This window comes from Ranitomeya variabilis, chromosome 5 (assembly GCF_051348905.1).
Source record: "Ranitomeya variabilis isolate aRanVar5 chromosome 5, aRanVar5.hap1, whole genome shotgun sequence".
Taxonomy (NCBI): domain Eukaryota; kingdom Metazoa; phylum Chordata; class Amphibia; order Anura; family Dendrobatidae; genus Ranitomeya; species Ranitomeya variabilis.
This window is the reverse complement of record NC_135236.1, coordinates 677,167,942-677,177,672: the sequence shown is the minus strand read 5'-3', so window position 1 is coordinate 677,177,672 and position 9,731 is coordinate 677,167,942. Positions and strand designations below refer to the sequence as shown.

Sequence of the window (9,731 nt, the reverse complement as noted above, 5' to 3'; positions counted from 1 at the left end):
GCCTGGGACCACTGTGCTCTGCCTGGGGCCCCATATGCTGCCTGGGGCCCCTGTGCTCTGCCTGGGGTCACTGTGCTCTGCCTGGGGCCCCATATGCTGCCTGGGGCCCCTGTGCTCTGCCTGGGTGTAGGACACTGGTGACGTCACTTATCTCCGGACATTAGCTCCGGACATTAGCTCCGGACATTAGCTCCGGACATTAGCTCCGGACATTATCTCCGGACATTAGCTCCGGACAAAGCCACGGAAGTTGGCACAAATTGCAGGAAGTAGTATTCTAGGCAATTATATATTAGATGAAGGGCTATGTGTTGGCCATTATACTATATGGAGGGCTATGTGGGGGCCATTATACTATATGGAGGGCTATGTGGGGGCCATTATACTGTTTCGAGGCCTATGTGGGGACCATTATACTGTCTGGAGGGCTATGTGGGGGTAATTATACTATATGGAGGGCTATGTGGGGGCCATTATACTATATGGTGGGCTATGTGGGGGCTATTATACTATATGGAGGCCTATGTGGCGGCCATTAATATATGGAGGGCTATGTGGGGGCCATTATACTATATGAAGGACTATGTGGGGGTCATTATACTATATGGAGGGCTATGTGGGGCCATTATACTATATGGAGGGCTATGTGGGGCCATTATACTATATGGAGGGCTATGTGGGGGCCATTATACTATATGGAGGGCCATGTGGAGGCCATTATACTATATGAAGGACTATGTGGGGGCCATTATACTATATGGAGGGCTATGTGGCGGCCATTATTCTATATGGAGGGCTATGTGGCGGCCATTATACTATATGGAGGGCTATGTGGGGGCCATTATACTATATGGAGGGCCATGTGGAGGCCATTATACTATATGAAGGACTATGTGGGGGCCATTATACTATATGGAGGGTTATGTGGCGGCCATTATACTATATGGAGGGGTATGTGGCGGCCATTATACTATATGGAGGGCTATGTGGGAGCCATTATACTATATGGAGGACTATGTGGGGGCCATTATACTATATGGAGGGCTATGTGAGGGCCATTATACTATATGGAGGGCTATGTGGGGGCCATTATGCTATATGGAGGGGCATCATACAGTGTTGGGGCCGGGGGTCTCCATACTTGGCTGGGAGGGTTGAGGTTGGGTACAGTGGGGGGCATCATACTGTGTTGGGGGCACTTTTGCTGGCGTCATACTTTATGGGGGCAATGAGATGGGGGCTTCGTTAGGAGGAAAGTCACTTAGTCCGGTCTGCAGTGTTGTGGGATTCGCTCTTTTTTTGAGGGGGGCAATTAGAACTTGCGCTGTGTGGCCCCCTGATTCCTCTGCAGCCCCCCAGAGTGACACACACAGCTGCTTCATAGCCTCCACACACTGGACATGTACACACGATCCACCTTATATAATATTATTACACCGCAGCCCCGCTCCTCTCCGGTCCCGCTGTCTCCCGGCGCTGTCCCCTCAGTGCTGCCTCCTGGCGGCCGTTCTCCCGTTATAAGGCGGCGCTTATTACCGGCTCCTGTCCCCGCTGTCAGTGCGCTGCGCTCCGCTGTGCCCGGCGGATGGTGCCGGCTGCTGCTCCCGCCCGATCTCCGCTGCCGCCGTGTGCTGCTGTGTGCGGCCATGCCCTAGATGACCGGGGACGGGATGAGTTTCCACAAGGAGGACGGGGTGAGCCTGTGCCAGAAGGCGCTGCAGATCGTGTCCGAGCTCTGCCTGGGGGGGCAGGTGGAGTGGGACAAGTGCACCGGCATCTTCCCCCGGAGCAACCAGGGAGCCGGCACTGCAGGTGAGTGTGCGAGCGGGCAGAGCGGGAGCGGGCAGAGTACCACCGGGAGCGGGCAAAGTCACCGGGAGCGGGCAGAGTACCACAGAGTACCCCCGGGAGCGGGCAGAGAGTCACCGGGAGCGGGCAGAGCGGGAGCGGGCAGAGTACCCCCGGGAGCGGGCAGAGAGTCACCGGGAGCGGGCAGAGCGGGAGCGGGCAGAGTACCACCGGGAGCGGGCAAAGTCACCGGGAGCGGGCAGAGTACCACAGAGTACCCCCGGGAGCGGGCAGAGAGTCACCGGGAGCGGGCAGAGAGTCCCCGAGAGCGGCAGAGTACCACCGAGAGTCACCGGGAGCGAGCAGAGTACCACCGAGAGCGGGCAGAGAGTCACCGGGAGCGGGCAGAGCGGCACAGGGAGCGGGCATCGGGAGAGGGCAGAGTACCACAGAGTACCCCCGGGAGCGGGCAGAGAGTCACCAGGAGCGGGCAGAGAGTCCCCGAGAGCGGCAGAGTACCACCGAGAGCGGGCAGAGAGTCACCGGGAGCGGGAGAGAGTCACAGGGTGCGGGCAGAGCAGCACAGGGAGCGGGCATCGGGAGAGCGCAGAGTACCACCGAGAGCGGGCAGAGAGTCACCAGGAGCGGGCAGAGCGGCACAGGGAGCGGGCAGAGAGTCACCGGGAGAGGGCAGAGAGTCACCGGGAGCGGCACCGGGAGCGGGCAGAGCGGCACAGGGAGCGGGCAGAGCGGCACAGGGAGCGGGCAGAGCGGCACAGGGAGCGGGCAGAGAGTCACCGGGAGAGGGCAGAGAGTCACCGGGAGCGGGCAGAGTACCACCGAGTACCACAGAGAGCGGACAGAGCGGCATCAAGAGCGGGCAGAATGAGCAAAGAAGTGACAGCAACAGGTCCCGGATCCCCCAGTACAGTACAGTGCAGACACTAACCGCTGCCCCCCCCACATCTGTGTGTGACCCCGATATCTGCTGCTCCTGCCCCCCACATCTGTGTGTGACCCCCGATATATGCGGCATCTGCCCCCAGCATCCCGTCACCTCTGCTTCCCAGTATCTCGTCACCTCTGCTTCCCAGTATCTCGTCACCTCTGCTTCCCAGTATCTCGTCACCTCTGCTTCCCAGTATCTCCTCACCACTTCTTCCCAGTATCTTCTCACCACTTCTTCCCAGTATCTCCTCACCTCTGCTTCCCAGTTTCTCCTGACCTCTGCTTCCCAGTTTCTCCTGACCTCTGCTTCCCAGATTCTCCTGACCTCTGCTTCCCAGTATCTCCTCACCTCTGCTTCCCAGTATCTCCTCACCTCTGCTTCCCAGTATCTCCTCACCTCTGCTTCCCAGTATCTCCTCACCTCTGCTTCCCAGTATCTCCTCACCACTGCTTCCCAGTTTCTCCTGACCTCTGCTTCCCAGTATCTCCTCATCATTCTCACCTCTGCTTCCCAGATTCTCCTGGCCTCAGCTTCCCAGTTTCTCCTCAACTCTGCTTCCCAGTATCTCCTCACCTCTGCTTCCCAGTATCTCCTCACCTCTGCTTCTCAGATTCTCCTGGCCTCAGCTTCCCAGTATCTCCTCAACTCTGCTTCCCAGTATCTCCTCACCTCTGCTTCCCAGTATCTCCTCACCTCTGCTTCCCAGTATCTCCTCACCTCTGCTTCCCAGTATCTCCTCACCTCTGCTTCCCAGTATCTCCTCAACTCTGCTTCCCAGTATCTCCTCACCTCTGCTTCCCAGTATCTCCTCACCTCTGCTTCCCAGTATCTCCTCACCTCTGCTTCCCAGTATCTCCTCACCTCTGCTTCCCAGTATCTCCTCAACTCTGCTTCCCAGTATCTCCTCACCTCTGCTTCCCAGTATCTCCTCACCTCTGCTTCCGAGTATCTCCTCATCATTCTCACCTCTGCTTCCCAGATTCTCACATCTGTGTGTGACCCCCCGATATCTGCGGCTTCTGCCCCCAGCATCCCGTCACCTCTGCTTCCCAGTATCTCCTCACCTCTGCTTCCCAGTATCTCCTCACCACTTCTTCCCAGTATCTCCTCACCACTTCTTCCCAGTATCTCCTCACTACTTCTTCCCAGTATCTCCTCACCTCTGCTTCCCAGTATCTCCTCACCTCTGCTTCCCAGTATCTCCTCATCATTCTCACCTCTGCTTCCCAGTGTCTCATCGCCTCTGCTTCCCAGTATCTCCTCATCTTTCTCACCTCAGCTTCCCAGTATCTCCTCACCTCTGCTTCCCAGTATCTCCTCACCACTGCTTCCCAGTTTCTCCTGACCTCTGCTTCCCAGTATCTCCTCACCTCAGCTTCCCAGTATCTCCTCACCTCTGCTTCCCAGATTCTCCTGGCCTCAGCTTCCCAGTATCTCCTCACCTCAGCTTCCCAGTATCTCCTCACCTCTGCTTCCCAGATTCTCCTGGGCTCAGCTTCCCAGTATCTCCTCACCTCTGCTTCCCAGTTTCTCCTGACCTCTGCTTCCCAGTATCTCCTCACCACTGCTTCCCAGTATCTCCTCACCACTGCTTCCCAGTATCTCCTGACCTCTGCTTCCCAGTATCTCCTCACCACTGCTTCCCAGTTTCTCCTGACCTCTGCTTCCCAATATCTCCTCATCATTCTCACCTCTGCTTCTCAGATTCTCCTGGCCTCAGCTTCCCAGTTTCTCCTCACCTCTGCTTCCCAGATTCTCCTGGCCTCAGCTTCCCAGTATCTCCTCAACACTTCTTCCCAGTATCTCCTCACCTCTGCTTCCCAGTATCTCCTCAACACTTCTTCCCAGTATCTCCTCACCTCTGCTTCCCAGTATCTCCTCACCTCTGCTTCCTAGTATCTCCTCACCTCTGCTTCCTAGTATCTCCTCACCTCTGCTTCCCAGTATCTCCTCACCTCTGCTTCCCAGTATCTCCTCACCTCTGCTTCCCAGTTTCTCCTGACCTCTGCTTCCCAGTATCTCCTCATCATTCTCACCTCTGCTTCCCAGTGTCTCCTCGCCTCTGCTTCCCAGTATCTCCTCATCTTTCTCACCTCAGCTTCCCAGTATCTCCTCACCTCTGCTTCCCAGTATCTCCTCACCACTGCTTCCCAGTTTCTCCTGACCTCTGCTTCCCAGTATCTCCTCATCATTCTCACCTCTGCTTCCCAGATTCTCCTGGCCTCAGCTTCCCAGTATCTCCTCACCTCAGCTTCCCAGTATCTCCTCACCTCTGCTTCCCAGATTCTCCTGGCCTCTGCTTCCCAGTATCTCCTCACCTCTGCTTCCCAGTATCTCCTCACCACTGCTTCCCAGTTTCTCCTGACCTCTGCTTCCCAGTATCTCCTCATCATTCTCACCTCAGCTTCCCAGTATCTCCTGACCTCTGCTTCCCAGTATCTCCTCACCACTGCTTCCCAGTTTCTCCTGACCTCTGCTTCCCAGTATCTCCTCATCATTCTCACCTCAGCTTCCCAGTATCTCCTCACCTCTGCTTCCCAGTATCTCCTCACCACTGCTTCCCAGTTTCTCCTGACCTCTGCTTCCCAGTATCTCCTCATCATTCTCACCTCTGCTTCCCAGATTCTCCTGGCCTCAGCTTCCCAGTTTCTCCTCAACTCTGCTTCCCAGTATCTCCTCACCTCTGCTTCCCAGTATCTCCTCACCTCTGCTTCCCAGTATCTCCTCACCTCTGCTTCTCAGATTCTCCTGGCCTCAGCTTCCCAGTATCTCCTCAACTCTGCTTCCCAGTATCTCCTCACCTCTGCTTCCCAGTATCTCCTCACCTCTGCTTCCCAGTATCTCCTCACCTCTGCTTCCCAGTATCTCCTCACCTCTGCTTCCCAGTATCTCCTCAACTCTGCTTCCCAGTATCTCCTCACCTCTGCTTCCCAGTATCTCCTCACCTCTGCTTCCGAGTATCTCCTCATCATTCTCACCTCTGCTTCCCAGATTCTCACATCTGTGTGTGACCCCCCGATATCTGCGGCTTCTGCCCCCAGCATCCCGTCACCTCTGCTTCCCAGTATCTCCTCACCTCTGCTTCCCAGTATCTCCTCACCACTTCTTCCCAGTATCTCCTCACCACTTCTTCCCAGTATCTCCTCACTACTTCTTCCCAGTATCTCCTCACCTCTGCTTCCCAGTATCTCCTCACCTCTGCTTCCCAGTATCTCCTCATCATTCTCACCTCTGCTTCCCAGTGTCTCATCGCCTCTGCTTCCCAGTATCTCCTCATCTTTCTCACCTCAGCTTCCCAGTATCTCCTCACCTCTGCTTCCCAGTATCTCCTCACCACTGCTTCCCAGTTTCTCCTGACCTCTGCTTCCCAGTATCTCCTCACCTCAGCTTCCCAGTATCTCCTCACCTCTGCTTCCCAGATTCTCCTGGCCTCAGCTTCCCAGTATCTCCTCACCTCAGCTTCCCAGTATCTCCTCACCTCTGCTTCCCAGATTCTCCTGGGCTCAGCTTCCCAGTATCTCCTCACCTCTGCTTCCCAGTTTCTCCTGACCTCTGCTTCCCAGTATCTCCTCACCACTGCTTCCCAGTATCTCCTCACCACTGCTTCCCAGTATCTCCTGACCTCTGCTTCCCAGTATCTCCTCACCACTGCTTCCCAGTTTCTCCTGACCTCTGCTTCCCAGTATCTCCTCATCATTCTCACCTCTGCTTCTCAGATTCTCCTGGCCTCAGCTTCCCAGTTTCTCCTCACCTCTGCTTCCCAGATTCTCCTGGCCTCAGCTTCCCAGTATCTCCTCAACACTTCTTCCCAGTATCTCCTCACCTCTGCTTCCCAGTATCTCCTCAACACTTCTTCCCAGTATCTCCTCACCTCTGCTTCCCAGTATCTCCTCACTACTTCTTCCCAGTATCTCCTCACCTCTGCTTCCTAGTATCTCCTCACCTCTGCTTCCTAGTATCTCCTCACCTCTGCTTCCCAGTATCTCCTCACCTCTGCTTCCCAGTATCTCCTCACCTCTGCTTCCCAGTTTCTCCTGACCTCTGCTTCCCAGTATCTCCTCATCATTCTCACCTCTGCTTCCCAGTGTCTCCTCGCCTCTGCTTCCCAGTATCTCCTCATCTTTCTCACCTCAGCTTCCCAGTATCTCCTCACCTCTGCTTCCCAGTATCTCCTCACCACTGCTTCCCAGTTTCTCCTGACCTCTGCTTCCCAGTATCTCCTCATCATTCTCACCTCTGCTTCCCAGATTCTCCTGGCCTCAGCTTCCCAGTATCTCCTCACCTCAGCTTCCCAGTATCTCCTCACCTCTGCTTCCCAGATTCTCCTGGCCTCTGCTTCCCAGTATCTCCTCACCTCTGCTTCCCAGTATCTCCTCACCACTGCTTCCCAGTTTCTCCTGACCTCTGCTTCCCAGTATCTCCTCATCATTCTCACCTCAGCTTCCCAGTATCTCCTGACCTCTGCTTCCCAGTATCTCCTCACCACTGCTTCCCAGTTTCTCCTGACCTCTGCTTCCCAGTATCTCCTCATCATTCTCACCTCTGCTTCTCAGATTCTCCTGGCCTCAGCTTCCCAGTTTCTCCTCACCTCAGCTTCCCAGTTTCTCCTCACCTCTGCGTCCCAGATTCTCCTGGCCTCTGCTTCCCAGTATTTCCTCACCTCTGCTTCCCAGTATCTCCTCACCACTGCTTCTCAGTTTCTCCTGACCTCTGCTTCCCAGTATCTCCTCATCTTTCTCACCTCAGCTTCCCAGTATCTCCTCACCTCTGCTTCCCAGTATCTCGTCACCACTGCTTCCCAGTTTCTCCTGACCTCTGCTTCCCAGTATCTCCTCATCATTCTCACCTCTGCTTCCCAGATTCTCCTGGCCTCAGCTTCCCAGTTTCTCCTCACCTCTGCTTCCCAGATTCTCCTGGCCTCAGCTTCCCAGTATCTCCTCACCTCTGCTTCCCAGTATCTCCTCACCTCTGCTTCCCAGTATCTCCTCACCTCTGCTTCCCAGTATCTCCTCACCTCTGCTTCCCAGTTTCTCCTGACCTCTGCTTCCCAGTATCTCCTCATCATTCTCACCTCTGCTTCCCAGTATCTCCTCACCTCTGCTTCCCAGATTTTCCTGGCCTCAGCTTCCCAGTATCTCCTCAACTCTGCTTCCCAGTATCTCCTCACCTCTGCTTCCCAGTATCTCCTCACCTCTGCTTCCCAGTATCTCCTCACCTCTGTTTCCCAGTTTCTCCTGACCTCTGCTTCCCAGTATCTCCTCATCATTCTCACCTCTGCTTCCCAGATTCTCCTGGCCTCAGCTTCCCAGTATCTCCTCACCTCAGCTTCCCAGATTCTCCTGGCCTCAGCTTCCCAGTATCTCCTCACCTCAGCTTCCCAGTATCTCCTCACCTCTGCTTCCCAGATTCTCCTGGCCTCTGCTTCCCAGTATCTCCTCACCTCTGCTTCCCAGTATCTCCTCACCACTGCTTCCCAGTTTCTCCTGACCTCTGCTTCCCAGTATCTCCTCATCATTCTCACCTCAGCTTCCCAGTATCTCCTGACCTCTGCTTCCCAGTATCTCCTCACCACTGCTTCCCAGTTTCTCCTGACCTCTGCTTCCCAGTATCTCCTCATCATTCTCACCTCTGCTTCTCAGATTCTCCTGGCCTCAGCTTCCCAGTTTCTCCTCACCTCAGCTTCCCAGTATCTCCTCACCTCTGCGTCCCAGATTCTCCTGGCCTCTGCTTCCCAGTATTTCCTCACCTCTGCTTCCCAGTATCTCCTCACCACTGCTTCTCAGTTTCTCCTGACCTCTGCTTCCCAGTATCTCCTCATCTTTCTCACCTCAGCTTCCCAGTATCTCCTCACCTCTGCTTCCCAGTATCTCCTCACCACTGCTTCCCAGTTTCTCCTGACCTCTGCTTCCCAGTATCTCCTCATCATTCTCACCTCTGCTTCCCAGATTCTCCTGGCCTCAGCTTCCCAGTTTCTCCTCACCTCTGCTTCCCAGATTCTCCTGGCCTCAGCTTCCCAGTATCTCCTCACCTCTGCTTCCCAGTATCTCCTCACCTCTGCTTCCCAGTATCTCCTCACCTCTGCTTCCCAGTATCTCCTCACCTCTGCTTCCCAGTTTCTCCTGACCTCTGCTTCCCAGTATCTCCTCATCATTCTCACCTCTGCTTCCCAGTATCTCCTCACCTCTGCTTCCCAGATTTTCCTGGCCTCAGCTTCCCAGTATCTCCTCACCTCTGCTTCCCAGTATCTCCTCACCTCTGCTTCCCAGTATCTCCTCACCTCTGCTTCCCAGTATCTCCTCACCTCTGTTTCCCAGTTTCTCCTGACCTCTGCTTCCCAGTATCTCCTCATCATTCTCACCTCTGCTTCCCAGATTCTCCTGGCCTCAGCTTCCCAGTATCTCCTCACCTCTGCTTCCCAGTATCTCCTCACCTCTGCTTCCCAGTATCTCCTCACCTCTGCTTCCCAGTATCTCCTCACCTCTGCTTCCCAGTATCTCCTCACCTCTGCTTCCCAGTATCTCCTCACCTCTGCTTCCCAGTATCTCCTCGCCTCTGCTTCCCAGATTCTCCTGGCCTCAGCTTCCCAGTATCTCCTCACCTCTGCTTCCCAGATTCTCCTGGCCTCAGCTTCCCAGTATCTCCTCACCTCTGCTTCCCAGTATCTCCTCACCACTGCTTCCCAGTTTCTCCTGACCTCTGCTTCCCAGTATCTCCTCATCATTCTCACCTCAGCTTCCCAGTATCTCCTCACCTCTGCTTCCCAGTATCTCCTCACCACTGCTTCCCAGTTTCTCCTGACCTCTGCTTCCCAGTATCTCCTCATCATTCTCACCTCTGCTTCCCAGATTCTCCTCGCCTCAGCTTCCCAGTTTCTCCTCACCTCAGCTTCCCAGTATCTCCTCACCTCTGCTTCCCAGATTCTCCTGGCCTCTGCTTCCCAGTATCTCCTCACCTCTGCTTCCCAGTATCTCCTCACCTCTGCTTCCCAGTATCT

General features: G+C 55.1%; 1 protein-coding gene across 1 annotated transcript in view; it reads left to right on the top strand.

The window, feature by feature from the left end:
• Positions 1-1,544: 1,544 nt before the first annotated feature.
• The window catches only part of SYT10 (synaptotagmin 10), a 66,629-nt gene continuing 58,442 nt past the window's right edge, over positions 1,545-9,731 (top strand). The window contains exon 1 of the mRNA XM_077266914.1: positions 1,545-1,812. Coding sequence (XP_077123029.1) covers positions 1,656-1,812 — 157 coding nt within the window. The 5' untranslated portion in view covers positions 1,545-1,655. The remainder of the gene's footprint in view (positions 1,813-9,731) is intronic.